At 46.0% G+C, this 15,572-nt stretch overlaps 1 protein-coding gene across 3 annotated transcripts in view; it reads right to left on the bottom strand.

Moving 5' to 3' along the window:
* The window catches only part of PCSK6 (proprotein convertase subtilisin/kexin type 6), a 185,709-nt gene that overhangs the window by 68,976 nt on the left and 101,161 nt on the right, over positions 1-15,572 (bottom strand). For all 3 annotated transcript variants that reach the window (XM_077869348.1, XM_077869356.1, XM_077869366.1), the window contains exons 8-11: positions 12,187-12,399; positions 8,421-8,521; positions 3,738-3,841; positions 1,846-1,963 (exon numbers count right to left, since the gene is read on the bottom strand). In XM_077869348.1, coding sequence (XP_077725474.1) covers positions 1,846-1,963; positions 3,738-3,841; positions 8,421-8,521; positions 12,187-12,399 — 536 coding nt within the window. The remainder of the gene's footprint in view (positions 1-1,845; positions 1,964-3,737; positions 3,842-8,420; positions 8,522-12,186; positions 12,400-15,572) is intronic.

The following is a 15,572-nucleotide window of genomic DNA, read 5'->3' as shown; positions in this document are numbered from 1 at the left end:
AGCTTGGGCAAAGTTAGACAACAACTCTGATGAAAGAAACTGGCCATAATCATTGGGGGTGCTCAGCAGCCCTGGTTCAAAAGACCCTGACAGGTAGGCTGGAGCTCTCTGCCAGAAGACAAAGCCCAAAGGTACAAACGAGGCCTCTACTTTCCACATAGAGGCCTCTGCCTCTCCCTCTCTCTATCTGGAGGCCCTTATGTCCTTGGGAGCAATTGAGTGTGCAGTGAAGCAAGTGCTCTGGGATAGCAAGTTAGCTGAATATTCTAGAAAGAGCCTTAAACCGCTAAATGTAAAGATGATTTTTCTTCCGAAACAGAAGTCTGATTCTTCCCCTCTTAGAATTTGCAGAGTTCTTTCTTCCCTCAAAGGACAGGAACAATGTTATACTGTATGTTACGGCTGGTTCCCTCGACCTGTGCTGTCTAGACTCTGTGTGCTTTCACTTAAAAAACAAAATTAAATAAAAATAAAAACAACCCTTCGCCATCTAGGCACCACTCTATCATCTTAAAACTATTTCTGGCAGGAGAAGAATGCTTCATTCAGGAGTCGCCCTGATGGGGAGACCAGAGGGAAGGAAGTGGGCCTGGACGTGGCGGCCTTTCGGGGCAGGACCCAGCTCCCAGGAGCCCAGCATCCCCTTACCTGGAGTTTGATTCTCCATGCATAGGGCATTTTCCAACAAGCAAAACAAAAGAAAGCAAAACCTTCTTTATCTCAGAGAACCTCCTCCCACTTTCTTCTGAATTGATAGGCTCAGGCTCTCCAGAGAAAATGATGCTTGAAAATGTAAAGATTGAGATCTGCTGCTGGCCGACTGGCTTGTCAGGCCTGGGAGGGCTCACCCAGCACTCAGTCTTCACAACTGGCAGCAGGATGCAAACTTAGTTTTTCAAAAGCACCTTCCACGGCTACTCAGGCAACAAACACTTTCTGAATTCCTACTGTAGGCCGGGCAGCAGCGAGAAACATTTTTCTCAGCATTTTATAGCAAAGGAACATATTATAAGAGGTAGGTGCTTTCAAAGAAGAGGCAGTATCAAAGGGAGTAAGCTGCATTTGTTGATAAAGAAAGGGTCACTTTTAATCACTCCAAAATTTCTTTTTCCAAACGCACATTTTCCCGAACGTAATAAATAGTGACACCTATGGGGGAAAAAAGCATTCTGTTGTTTATCAGATTTGGAGGCCTAGAGAAACACCATTCTCCTTTTTAAACACTATAGAGACAAAGGCAGAATTCAGAGGAATGATCTGATCTCTTCTCCTAATGGAGTAGGGTCCTTGCTATCGATTTACTTTGTAGCTGTTTTTGTTTTTTAAACAAAAATTTCAATGAACAAATGTACCTGATTTAGAACAACTACTACAAAGGGTGATGCTGGGAGTGTCCTAATCATGGAAGAAAGATGAACCAGGGTCCTACAGCACATAACTTAGGCTTGGTAAAAAAAAAAAAAAAAAAAGCCCAGGCTTAGGGGTGCCTCGGTGGCTCAGTGGGTTAAGTGTCTGCCTCTGGCTCATGAGCCCTATGTAGGGCTCTCTGCTCAGCAGGGAGTCTGTTTCTTTCTCTCTGTGCTCTCTCCCTCTCTCAAATAAATAAATAAAATCTTTAAAAAAAATTTTTAAAAAATGAGTGATTCTTTTACAGCTCCAGAATCCATAAGAGAAAACACAGGCACATCTATAGGTATACAACCATGCATCCCCCAACACACACGTGTGTCTACAGATGTGCACTAGAAATGTATGTGTGAACACCTCCTCCGCGGTACCTTACAGGAGAGTTCGGTTCTCACTGACATTCCTGAAAAGCCACCTGGAACCTGAGCTGAGCCTCACCTGGGCCTCTTGTCTGTGGTGGCAACACACATGTGCTGCGTGGGCACTGCTGTCCACTTCTTTGCCTCCATGACGAGGGCTTCCGCATCCACCAGGCCAAATCCATAGAGATGGCTGACTGAAAAGACAGAGCCTTCAGAATCACACATACCCCCACCCCAGGAATGAAGCAAGGCCTGGCTCTCACACTCTGCTTGGCTCCCATGCAGGGCACCTCATCCGCAACTGCCACGGTCCTGGGACAGACCACTCGTTTCACTCATGGGTGGCAAGAACATGAGCCATCGCCTGGAAGCCCTGAGCTGCGGGACCAGCCCCTCTGAGGACAGCTCCAAAATCCCAGCTGCTTTCCCTAATTCTCCCTGAACTATACTCCTTCAGGTCAGGAGTGCAGGCCAGGAAATGTGGCCCATTTTAGTGCAGAGTAGGAAAAGGAAGTATTGAGAGAGTGTAGCCACTTTCTTTGTGTGAGACAGGGATGGGTTTATGTACACTGAAGGCACTTGTTGGCATCTGAGCTCCTCGAATCATAAACCAGACAAGAGAAACAAAGCTTTAAACCCCTTGGTTCACATGACCATGATGTGTAATAAACAAGAAAGCAAGGCCAGGTACATCTTTTTTATCATTATTTTTTTTTCCCTGCTAAATTCCCAGGGCATTCTGGGAAAGTGGCATTGCACAGAACACAGACCATGAGTGCTTGTGAGTTGGCCTGATCCAGTGTTTAATTTGGCCATGGCAGGAGAGTTCCAAAGTTAATTTAAGAGGCAAGGTCAAGAACTAGATACAATCTATTTTCCTATTTAATTAGGCCAACATTGAAATGTAGGTCAGCTCTTGTTACAGCACACCACCACCACCACCATTCTTGCAAAACAAAGATGCATTAGGCCTGGTCAATGGCTTTCTTATTAAAAAGGAATGTCCCTTGGAACTTACAGTGACAACACTTGCCCTATATTTTACAGATAGTAATATCAGGCTCAGTGTCAAAATAGTTGGGCCTGAGCTTCAGAAAAGGAAAAAGAAGTCCTCCCTAATATACCCTAGCTGAATGTAAATCTTTTTCAAGTATCTCTGGTAAAAAGCCAGACAAACAAAGCCAATGGCACAGTCCTATAATTATCTGCCAGCGAGGCTCCAAATATCTGGGTTACAAGCCCTGATCATGGGTTGATTTCATGCAACCTAAGTCTGTACCAGGCTGGGTTGGGGAATTCTTTCCTTGCTGTTCTATGAGTTACTTCTATAACACAGACAGAAGTTTTATAGTTAGAAAGTAACTTACGTAACTGTCACAGTGTCCTCATTGTACAGGTAAGGAAACGGAGGGCCAGTTTCAAAATCATGGAGCTACTCAGGACTAATAGTGCAAGATGCCCTTAGGCTTCACACAAATAAACATTATTTATCTTAATGGTCATGGATTTGTTTTGATGTGCATTAAAAAAAATAAAAATAGACATCAAACCTGTGTGATTATCTGGATGTAATAGAGTTTCCTTTTAAAATGTATGTCATTACGTTAAAAAAAAAATGCAAGTCAGGGTAAAGAGAACTATTACTTCAACCCTGGTTCAGGTGGTGTCTGGATGTGGCCAAAATCGTGACATTGAGGGGACATTGAATTCTACTGATCTTAGGTTTTTTTTCCCTAATGTCAGTGGGAGGTTCCAGGATACTTCTCTTAAACCTCTAGCTATATAATTCTCACTCTTGTGACACACAATCAATACCATTTGGGAATTCTTTCTGAAAAGCTCCTGTCATCCCTTTTTTTTTTTTTCTGTCATCCCTTTAATAGAGATTCCAGCAAGTCACCCAGTGGGCTCTCCAGGATGGGCTGCCGATCCCCACCCAGCCCAGCCCAGTGGGAGCTACCACCGCACCTTTATGACCAGCACCGTTGACTTTCCAATCATTGGCTTTCAGGTGTGCTGGCCTAGATGTCTTCACCAGCAGGTGCTGGACATCCCTCCAGGTTAACTGGTTACTGCAAACACAATGACAGACCAGTGAAGCCCACACATGTCAAAAGGACGGCCACCCAGGCCCATCAGTGGTGGTGCATCGGGAGCCAGCCCCAAGTTGGGACTTGAGGAAGCCCAGAAGATCCATTCCTCAGCAAGGGTTCATTTTTACATAACCTCTATGTAAAGAATGGTTTCCAGGGATTAAATTCTAAGACAAAATAGTACAGTGGGTGACCTCAGATCCATAGCACTAAAACTCCAGCCCTGCTGCCAAGGTGTACCTGAGTGTGAACAAGGGCTACAGAAGAAATTGTAGCAGGGAGAGGGACATCCTGATGTCTCTACTGGGGGCTACTCTTCACCAGGACAAGCAAACTCCACGGTGCATGAGAGCACACTTAAGTCATCATCTGCCCAGCCCCACCCTGTGTAGATCCACCTGCTACTGATTATCATTTGAGATGTTAGTAATTCTAAATTTCTTAAGCATTTGTTTTGGTGCAAAGGGGAAATGTTTCATAGAAAGAACACATGCCCACTATCAGAGTTTTTTGAGTCTATGAAACATTGTCTTGCCTTTTTAACACCACAGGAAACCAGGATCCAACTTACGATGAGACTCTGTCATCACCCCCTTAGCCCACAGCATCAAGACCAGGTCCCAGACAGAGGCTGAAGTACCCTCTGTGCAGCCTGCACCTGCTCCTCTTGACTAGGGCCTGCCCTCACCCACAGTGGCCACAACTATCTTTCCTGTCACCTACTCTTTGTGTGTGTTTAAAAATATACATAACATAATAGTGACCACCTTAACCATTTTTCTGGGCAGAGTGCAGAGCCAATTAGTACCTGTACATTGTTTTACGTCCAAAAAAACCACCCATCTCATCTTCCCCAAGTGGAACTCTATGCCATCTCTGCCCATTTCCTTCTGCCCCCAGCCCCTTCCTTGGCCACACCATTCTGCTTTGTGTCTATGAATGTGATGACTCTAGGAACCTCATATAAATGGAACCACACAGTATGGGTCCTGCTGTGAGTGGCTCATTTCACTCAGCATAACATCCTCCAGGTCCATCCATGTTGTATGTAGCAGGTGTCAGAATTCCCTTCCTTTTGAAGGCTTGTATGGACCACATTTTGTGTATCCGTTCATCTCTCAACAGGTACTCCAGATACCTCGTCCTTTTGGCTACTGTGAGTAATGCTGCTATGAACGTAGTGTACACAGAGCTCTTTAAGTATCTGCTTTCAATTCTTTTGGGTATATACCCACAAGTGGAATTATAGGATCACATGGTAATTCTTTGTTTAAGCTTTTGAGGAATCCCCACACTGGATTCTACAGTGGCTGCACCATTTTACATTTCTACCTCTTTGCCTGTTGTCCCTTGGGACCTCACTGTGGTTTGAGTCTTGGAGCACACATGCATCCTCTCTTGGGGCTCACTCTGCAGTTGCTAGCCTCAGTCTTCTTTGATTTCTCCAGCATGCTCCTGCCACTGTAAGAGGGCCTCACTGGCCTCCTAGCCACCTCCCCGCAATGATGTCTATCAGTGAAGTTTCCAGGCCCTTGCTTGGCTTTCTCCCTTTACCTACTGCCTCTCCTGAGGGCTCATGGCCAACCTCATCATTCAGGGGGGATTCTGAGGCCCCACATGGCCCAGAGCCTCTCACCCTTGCATACAGGCATAGGCTTTAGAGTTCAGCCAGAGCCGATGGGGCTGTGCTCCTTGTTACCTGTGTGACCTGGCAAATTACTGCTCCTGTCAACAGGGCCTTTCAAGGATGGCTACAGCCAGTCTACCTAGGAGTTCAGCAACAGATGTCAGGCAGCATGAGCTTCAGAGTTCAGGACAGAATGGGTGCAGAAAGGGAGAATGTTAGAAATCGTCTCATTATGAGGACGTCCATTTTATTTTGGACTCTAATAATAAAAAAACATACAGTTGTAGGGGGCCCTGGATGGTTCAGTTGGTTAAGCATCTGGCCTTTGGCTCAGGTCATGATCTCAGGGCCTGGGATCGAGCCCCACATTGGGCTTCTTGCCCAAGGGGGAGTTTGCTTCTCCCTCTCCCTCTACCACTCCCCTGTACTCTACTTGTATTCTCACTCTCAAATAAATAAAAAATAAATAAAATACTATAAATAAGTATATATAGTTGTATGAACAACAAAGCTAAGACATGGTATTGAAAATGTTTTTCAATGAAGATGGGACTGATGAGAAGTACCAAGATGGCCACAAACCAGGATGACCTTTGCACCATTCTTACCCATGAGGGTTTTTCTTCATTTTTGTTACATGCTGTCCACAGGCCCTCCCTGACCCCCTGAGACCTTCTCCACTCAGGAATATTTGGCTTGGTCCTGATGCCTTCTACAGTAGAAGTGAGCAGAATTTGAAGGCAATGCCAGGAACGTGAGAGCAGGCCTACTCTCTGGACATCTGAGCTATCCTGGTCTCCAATCTCCTCACCTCGGGTCTGCAGGGTCCCTTGTTATAACCTGTCCCTTCCTTGACCAGTTCTGCAGGTTTAAATGCTCTGAGCTGAAGCTGTTTTCTTGACTAGCATGAAGTTTGCTTCACAAGCTACCTGGAAATTTCTGAGGAGGAGCTAAAAGGGTGAGGAAGATGACTACCAGAGTTTTCATGTGTCCATAGGCCAAGTTTAATGGGACAGGCTGGCATGAAATGAAGCTTATTTTCTATTTAGTTTTGACTAACAAAATTCCTTGCATGTTTCTAATATGGAATGGAAGGAAATATAAAACAGTGAATTGCTAAGTTTGTGAATGCCACTTTCCACACAAGTAAGTAATTATTTCATTTTTTTTTTTTTTCTTAAAGAGCCTCAGGACACAGAAGCTAACATTTTGGCCTAAAAATAAAACACATTTAGCTATTCCTTTGTTAAACTGATAGCATTTGAGTTGTATGCTCTTCGCCTTGGACAAACCAAGATGTAAACATTCATAACTGTCAGGATTTAAGTAACCCAAATATGATTTTCTGAATCATTTAAAATCTCGACAACAACTGACTATCTCAAATGGCAGGGTTGTTCTGAGCTAGTTTTGATGTCCAATCTAAATTTGTTTTTGACACCATGATTGTATGTGTAGTAAACTCTCTCTTCTTTCTGATCATCCAGACACTAAAATTCTAGAGTTTTTATTTGGCTTGTGACAGATAAAATGTCACCACTGCATTCTCAGTTTTATTAACTAAAGTTTATAAAGAGCACCTGTAGCAGCCCGAAGTGGAAATTTGGTCTGTGACACAGAATGGGAGGTAGGCTTGGGGTTCTGGCCCACTCAGCAATCTGTGGAGATGGTGAGCTTTAAAAAGGAAAAAGAGGGGGTAGCCCAGGTGGCTCAGTGGTTTAGCACCGCCTTCAGCCCAGGGCGTGATCTTGGAGTCCTGGGATCGAGTCCCACATCAGGCTCCCTGCATGGAGCCTGCTTTTCCTTCTGCCTGTGTCTATGCTTCTCTCTCTGTGTTTCTCATGAATAAATAAAATCTTAAAAAAAATAAAAAATAGGGATCCCTGGGTGGCGCAGCGGTTTAGCGCCTGCCTTTGGCCCAGGGCGCGATCCTGGAGACCCGGGATCAAATCCCACGTCAGGCTCCCGGTGCATGGAGCCTGCTTCTCCCTCTGCCTATGTCTCTGCCTCTCTCTCTCTCTATGTGACTATCATAAATAAATAAATTAAAACATTAAAAAAAAAAAAAAAATAAATAAATAAATAAATAAATAAATAAATAAAATAAAAAATAAAAAAAAAGGAAAAAGAAGGAAAGGAATCTCTTCATATCCATTAAGGGTGGTCATAAAAAGGAAAGAAATCCTGACCCACTCTACATCATGGATAAACCTTGAGGACACTGTTACGTGAGCCAGTCATAAAACACAAATCCTGTATGATTCCACTTACGTGAGGTGTTTAGCACAAACTCTTAAAGACAAAAGGTGGAATGGTGATTGCTAGTGCCTGGAGAAGGGTTCACAGGGAGTGTTGTAGGCTGAACTGTGTCCTCCCAAACTTATATTTTGAAGCCCTCACCCCCAGTCCTTCAGAATGTGACTTTATTTGGAGACAGGGTCTTTAAAGAGGTAATTAAGGTAAAATGGGATCTTTAGAGTGGGCCCTAAGCCACTATGACTGGTGTCCTTATAAAAGGATCTAGACACACACATGGATGGAAGACCGTGTCAGGACTCAAGGGGAAGGTGGTCATCTACAAGCCAAGGAGAGAGGCCTCAGAGGAAACCAACACCGCTGGGCACCTTGATCTTAGACTTATATCCGCCAGAACTGGTAGATCATTTATTTCTTTTGTCTAAACCTCCCAGTCTGTGGTATTTTGTTATGACATCCTAGCTGACCAGTGCAGGCAGATGCTGCTTAATGGGTTTAGGATGATGAAAACGTTCCATAGATGAACGACGGTGATAGTTATGCAAGGTGAATGTGCTTGATGAAATGTCCATTTAAAAAATGGTTAAAATGGTAACTTTGATGTTATGTGTATTTTACTGCAATAAAAGCAAAGAGAAAACAAAAGAAAAGAGGGGGAGGGAAGTGGGAACTTACTTTGCTTCTAAAGCCAAGGCGATGATGCCCGCCACCATGGGGGCTGAAACTGAGGTCCCTGTGTGGCCGTCCGTGCAGCGCTGCCGCAGATCCGTGGTGACCTGGGTGACAGGGCAGCAAGAGGTGAAGTTAGCTCTCAGAAGATGTCAGAGGCTGCTCAAGATGCTATGCCTGGACAGGTGTGGCCCCTAGTCGGAAAAGGTGTTACACAGATGTATCTCTACAATCAAGGTTTGTGTCTGCTCCTCCCTGCTCATCCACTTTGCTCTTATTCATAGAACACGGAACTGCTGCAGGGGTGAGCTAATCACAGGGTGGGAACAGGGAGACAAGGCAGAGAGAAGATGAGCAGCAGGAAGCCATATAACCTCACTGCTGCAGAGTGTGGGCTAAGACACAAAGATAAGACAGAATGAAGCAAAGAGGGGTCCTCTGTGGCAGAGTCCCCAAGGCAAGACCACCTGCCGTAGCCCATGTTAACAACCCCCAAGTCACCTTTGACATCAGAGCAGCTGGAAACATGGCGGGGGGGGGGGGGGTGTTGCGCAAGTGACCCAGAGACCATCTCTGCCAGATCAGAGACCAGTCACAGAAAGTTACAGATCACTCCCCACCAGGACATCCTCCTCAGATAGTTGACAGTGTCCCAAAGCACCCAGTTCCATCTGCAGCAGCAGAGAAACCTGGAGTGTTCTCTACCTTCACAGGGCCTGCTGTGGGAGATGACAAGGCTGGCCACTCTCCTTGGAAAGAGCTGATTGCACACTGGGGAAGCTCTGCAGGCCTTCCTCTGGGGCATAGGCTCCCAGCTGGGTGGGGATATTGATTCTGGACCTCTCTAGTGCACAGACTGATTTGTACCTTGCCGTGAACTGAAGTGGAGAAGCAGCACTGTGGAATCACCACATGTGGGTTCACGTGTGCCAGATGAGATTCTGGCCCTCAGCTACTCCTGTGCGCTCTGCAGGTGGAATTAAGGTAGTTAACCAGCAGACCTTAAATCAGTGGGAATATCCTGGATTATCCAGGGGGCCTGATGTAATTGTAGGGCCCTGGAAAATGGAAGGAGGCAGAAAAGTGTGTCAAAGAGCTGAGGCAGAAGGGGGACCCAAACCATTTTTGCCAGCTTAGAAGGGAGAGATGGGGGAATGGAAGACAAAGAATGTGGGCGGCCGAAAATGCTGAAAACAGCCCTTAGCAGACAGCCCACAAGGAAACCCGAGCTCAGTCCTATAACCTCGAGGAACTAAAGTCTGCCAACAACCTGAATGAGCACAGAACGAATTCTCCACGAGAGCCTCTAGAAAAGAACCCGGCCCAGCTGTCACATGGATTTCAGCCTCTGGAGACTCAGAATACAGATTCAGTCAAGGCTGCTGCACTGCTTGGCTTCCTGAACTGTGAGATGAGAATTCTGTGCTGTTTTAAGCTGCTAAATTTAGGATAATTTGTTACAAGAGCATAGGAAGCAAGATCCACACTAAATGCAAGACTCCAGTAGCCGAGCTGCATAGCCCTGGAGAATGAATTTCCCCAGTCATAACAATCTAGATCCTCTTTCTAGCAGAGCATCTTCCATCCTCACAGGTCGGTTGGGCTGACAATCACCCAGTGAGACAGGACCCAGCCTGTCTCACACACATATACTGGGAAGATCCCACAGAAACCCTGGCAGAGACCTGCCTCCTCCTCTCCCTGAGGAGGGGCAGCTTAGGGCAGGGAAGTTGGGACAAGGATGCATCTTCTGACCCTGGGATCTTCATCTGCAAACAGGCGTCATGATACGTCCCTCACAAGACTTCTGGTAAGAGTCACAGCTGGTACCTGAGACATACTGGCATTCAGTAAGTGCTGCCCAGGGAGGGACACTGAGGGTGTCTGGGTTAGGAGGCCAGCCTCTAAGAAAAGGCTACGAGGAAGCAAGCAGAGGGGCCCATCTGAAGGGAGGGAATGGCTCAACCAAGGTGGGGCAGCCCCCACTTCCTGAGACCCAACGTCATGCATTTGGAACTCTGCTCAAGTTTAGTGAATGAAAGAAAGAGCCAAGGCATGAATGAGAGATGCTCTGCTAGGTGTTGTTCCTTTCATTAAGAGTCATGTGTCAGCATTGGGCAATCCCTTCCCCCAAGCGAACACTGGCATTTGCTGGACAGAGAGGAAAGGAGAACATGGGTGGGACAGATCCTGGATTTCCAGCTGACACCTGCCTGAACCAAAGAGATTGCAAGCTGCCAACCATCCAGAGCAGTTACCTATCCCCTTGTGGGTTCTCTGAAGGGACTCGGAGCAAAATCTTGGCTCTGGTTGAGCTGAAAATGACATCAGCAACAACAAACTTGACAAAAATACCATCCACACTCAAAGAATCCCAAAGCCTAGCACGGCAGGTACAACTAAGTGATTTTTCTCTTTAATCCTCCTCTCCACTATACCCTTCTGACCCATATGGTATTGCTCAGAGAAGAGAAAGAAAGAAAGAAAGAAAGAAAGAAAGAAAGAAAGAAAGAAAGAAAGAAAAGAAAAGAATTAAGGCATTTTATGCCTAAGATGCCTGCTCACGCAGTATGATTAATTAAGCAGATAAAGCTGCAAGCCCTGCTCCCAGGAATGGGAGACACAGTCGTCCCAGCATGAAGCCTCTAGTACAAAGTGTTCGATGACACAATCTCCACCCCATACACCTCCAGCCAGCAGGCCTGTTTAACAAGACTCCAGCAAGTCCGTGTTCAAATGAGCTAGATGCCTAAATGAACAGGACACCGTTCAGAAGCTCAGCTGCCTGTCTCGGGTGCATGCTTCAGTAGAAAAGGAAAATAAATTAATACCTTAGTTAACTAGCCCAGGCTGCTACCAGGCTGGCGGCCCGGCAGCCGTGGCCGACCCTTCAACTGGTACGGAGCAAAGTGGAAAACAGGGAGCCTATATGCTCCCACAGAAAGATGTAAAAATAAATTTGCAAATAATTTCTAGAGATGTGGCTTGGCAGCAGGAGAAATAAAAAGATGCTAGTGAGCTTGCCTGAAAATTAAACCATGTCTGGCCAGCTCCCCGGTCTCATTTTTTTAAATGTCTAAAAACCAACTTAATGACTGTGCATTTGAATTCTGCATTAATTTCGGCTCAAAAATCCTCCCCCTTCTTACTTTGCTTAAGGTAGGAGACCCTGCAGGGAAGGAGGAAGCACCAATTCCACCCATCTACTAAAAGAAAACAGTCACTTTTTAAAAGATAAATCACACTTGATGTTCACTGAAGTGAGCGAAACAGACAGAAACCATGGCACAGTTTGAAGTGTCCAGGGAAAGTCCTTTTGTTGGGGAGAAAGAATTGCCCAGAAGAACACTTGGATCTCTAAAATGTTTCAGTATAAAATCAAGACTTTCTCTTAACTCTATTTGGCACACTGACACTGAACTGGTCACTTGGATCCCAAGCAGTGTGACCACAGAAATTTAGAGAGCTAAAAGGAGACATGGCACAGAGAATACACCCCATTCTTAAATGCTATTTTTAGATCCCTAAAGCCAGAGAGGGTTTTAATTGGTATTTAGTGCAAAAATTAGAAAGGCAGGGTCTGAGGATGGTTGCCAAAGGACTGGGGTTTCCCTCCAGGACAATCAGCTCACTGATGGGTGAGGTCGGTACTCTGGGATCTGGTTCAAACTGGCCTCAACCTGGCTCATCTTTTTGCAAAGAGGGAAAGAAACTTCCCCCAAAGGGGTGGAAGGCGTGCATCCTAAGCTCTGTCTTGGTTAAGAGCACTCACGATTTTCCGCTCATAAAATGCGCCGCTGCTATAGGTGGTGGCCAAGGTGGATGCACACTCCTCCAGGTACCATGGCTTGTAGCCATTTTCCGTGGTGCTGCTCACGGAGATGGTGTAGATGCTGTTGGTGTAGCCATCACAGGAGCAGTGGTCCCCCTCTCTCCCGCCATTCCCTGATGCCCAGACGAAAATGGAGCCCAGGCCCTGCCGACCCTAGACAGGAAGAAGGAGAAGGTGTCAGGCCTGGTAGTCAGAACCTTGCAGGTTGGGTCTCGCACCAGCAGAAAGTCCTTCCTTCCAAATGTCCCTTCCAAAGGGTTGGAGAAGGATGTGTTCAGACTATTTGGATGCCACATGGTTCTGTGGGCTCGTTTTTATTAATGGAGCACTGCTGAATCACAGCATGGCACTGAGAAGGTGGCCCAGAAAGACATCTCTGTTCCTCATGGGAAAAGCAAGGGCCCTCAAAGAGATATTCTGTCCCAGAGCCATGCCTGTGATTTCCATCATAATGACCTATCATCACAAAGAGCAAGCAGTGCCCCAAGTATTACGGAGATGAAAGTTGCTGCCAAATTTATAACATTAATTTTTTTCGAGATTGAAAGGGCTGGTCCTATGGGCAATGAAAGAGCTGGTCCTGTGGGGCAGAGGGCGAATTTTCCTAAAAAAAAAACAGAAGAAGAAGCACAAGTCTTGGGGAACAGGCAAGATTTTGAAAAGAAGGGATGGGACAGTAAATTCTGGGTGAAGGATAAACAGGTAAAATGGGTCATGGTCCATAATGCCACAGCCTCTTGCGGCCACCCTGTGAGAGCTCCCCAGAGTCTCTGCCATGGGTAGTCATTAAAGTAGTCAGATGAGGTACCTAGGTGGCTCAGTAGGTTGTCTGCCTTGGGCTCAGGTAATGATCCAGGCATCTTGGGATTGAGTTCCTGCTCAGCAGGGAGCCTGCTTCTCCCTCTCTCTCAGCCCCTCCCCCTGCTTGTGCACTCTCTCTCTCTCTCAAATAAATAAATTAAACATTTAAAAAAAATAGTAGTCAGATGGTCAATGCCAGCCAAGGCCAGCAGCCTCACCTGTGTGCAAGTTTTCATTTATAAGAACATATAAGTGAAAGCGAATCTTTGAAAGATAGTGGCTTGGTTCTGGCAGCTGTTTTATCCCACACTCATAGAATCAATGATTTCTGACCCAACCAAGTGCCTGTCCCAGTCACAAACACTAGTTAAAGATGAACTAATCCAAGATGGAACTGACCCATTCTGAGTGGCTGGACCTGTTGGTGGTACACACCCAGCCCCAGAGATCAGTGCCAACACCCATCTCTGTGAAACTGGACCCACAAGGGCTGATAACTTTGGTGTCCTTGCAAGCACCCTCCTCCCCAAACATGTGGAAGGAAATTGATACTTCTGCTCAACAACTGGCCAATTTAAAGAAAACTTGCAACAAAATCCTGCGATCTCCACAGAGTTCAACTCAAGTTTTGCTGTCGACTGGATGCATCACACTCACCCAGAGTTCAAATCCACCTTGGGGGGATCCCTGAGCAGCTCAGCGGTTTAGCGCCTGCCTTTGGCCCAGGGCCTGATCCTGGAGACCAGGGATCGAGTCCCACATTGGGCTCCCTGCATAGAGCCTGCTTCTCCCTCTCTGCCTGGGTCTCGGTCTCTGTCTCTCTCTCTCTCTTTCTGTGTCTCTCATGAATAAATAAAATCTTAAAAAAAAAAAACAAAAACACAAATCCACCCTGGGCTGAGCAGACCCACCTGCTCTGAAAGCCTCATGTTCCTCCACTTTGTAGACCAAGTAGAAAAAGATTCTGGCCTTTTTGTGCCTATTTGTCATGACTCTGACATTTCCTTCAGTTTCTAACCAGAGGCTCTCAATAGACCTCATGGAAGATCCCTTAGGCTCGCTGCTCAAAACTGCCTTGCTCATTCTGCTTTCCATGTCTCCCAGGTGGATCTGTCCACATGGCCAAGAGCTCAACAGAAAGGTTACTCATATTTAGCAAAAAAGGTCAACCTTCTGGAAGAAAGCACAAAGTACTATAGAAATGGGTGTGGTGTGTCTGGGCATATAATTCCCTATATGGAAAGATTAATAAGCTAGTTCAAATAAATTAAAATCAAAATGGAAAGATATTAGGGTGCCTAGGTGGCTGAGTCAGTGAAGCGTGTGTCTTCAGTTCAGGTCATGATCTCAGAGTTCTGGGATCGAGCCCTGCATTGGGCTCCCTGCTCAGTGGGGAGCTTGCTTCTCCCTCTGCCTCTCCCCAACCTGCTCATGCTTCTTCCCTCTCACTTTCTCTCTCTCTCAAAATAAACAAAATCTTTTTTTTAAAAAAGAGAAAGGTATTTAACCCATCAGAGCCTATCTTTATTCCATGAGAATCATCTGTAAGATGCTTCCCACTCCACTCCAAATTATTAATGAAAGGCTGTCACTTTGCAAAGTAGGGCCCCCAGACAGTACTCCTTCTACTTGAGCATGCACGCAGGTCACTGGGAGTCTTGCTACATGGCAGGCTTAGACTCGGCAGGTCTGGGGTGGGGGCGCAGAGATCCTGCATTTCTATTGAGCTCCCAGGTGATGCCCATGTGGTTGCTTCTGGACCCCACTTTGAATAACTAAAGGGCTGAAAATGCCAAAGGACCGCATCTTCCACCTCACGCTGCACAGTTATTCCTTGACCAATCCATTCTCACAAGTGTCAAGGCCTCAGAACACCTCTCTTCCTCCTGCAAATTTTCCTAAAGAGGACATAAGGATGAGGTGGAGGAAACACCTGAATCAGAGGTCTGAGGAGATGTTTTAGCTGTCTCTGAGCATTTTATATTTTTACTTCCCAGGTCTTGGAAGCCACGGGCCAGAAGCTATAGAGGACAGTTCAACCCTGGCCATGAACTTGTGTTTCTGTTTAGGAAAGTTACAACCTCAACCCAATCAAAACATATTTCAGTGCCTTCCCCGGGAGGTGAAGGGGTCATCTGTGAACTCCAAAGCACGGTTCCTGAGGGGTTGCAAATGCCCGGCATCTGGACAAGGCCAGTGTTTCCAGCCTCAGCGAGGCTGCCTCTCCGCTGGGGGATGACAAGCCACGTGAGGAGTCAGACTCACTTCTATGCCAAATTATGGCCTCTGAAGTCTCCTACCACCAAACCACATCACCTACCAGAGATGAAGTTTGACTTGACAGAAAAAGATTGTAGCTGACAAATGGGGCATCGAGGAGGAAAAACAGATGGGGGAATGTGGATTGGTTTGAGATCATCACATTTCTAGGAGATTTTCAGTGACAACTTCAGACAGCTACGATTTAAGGCTCCCTATATGACATATTTTACTTCAGAATGACTGGGGAAAAAATGAAATGACCT

This window comes from Canis aureus, chromosome 2 (assembly GCF_053574225.1).
Source record: "Canis aureus isolate CA01 chromosome 2, VMU_Caureus_v.1.0, whole genome shotgun sequence".
NCBI classification, from domain to species: Eukaryota; Metazoa; Chordata; class Mammalia; order Carnivora; family Canidae; genus Canis; species Canis aureus.
The sequence above is the reverse complement of the archived record's forward strand: the minus strand, read 5'-3'. Positions and strand labels throughout refer to the sequence as shown.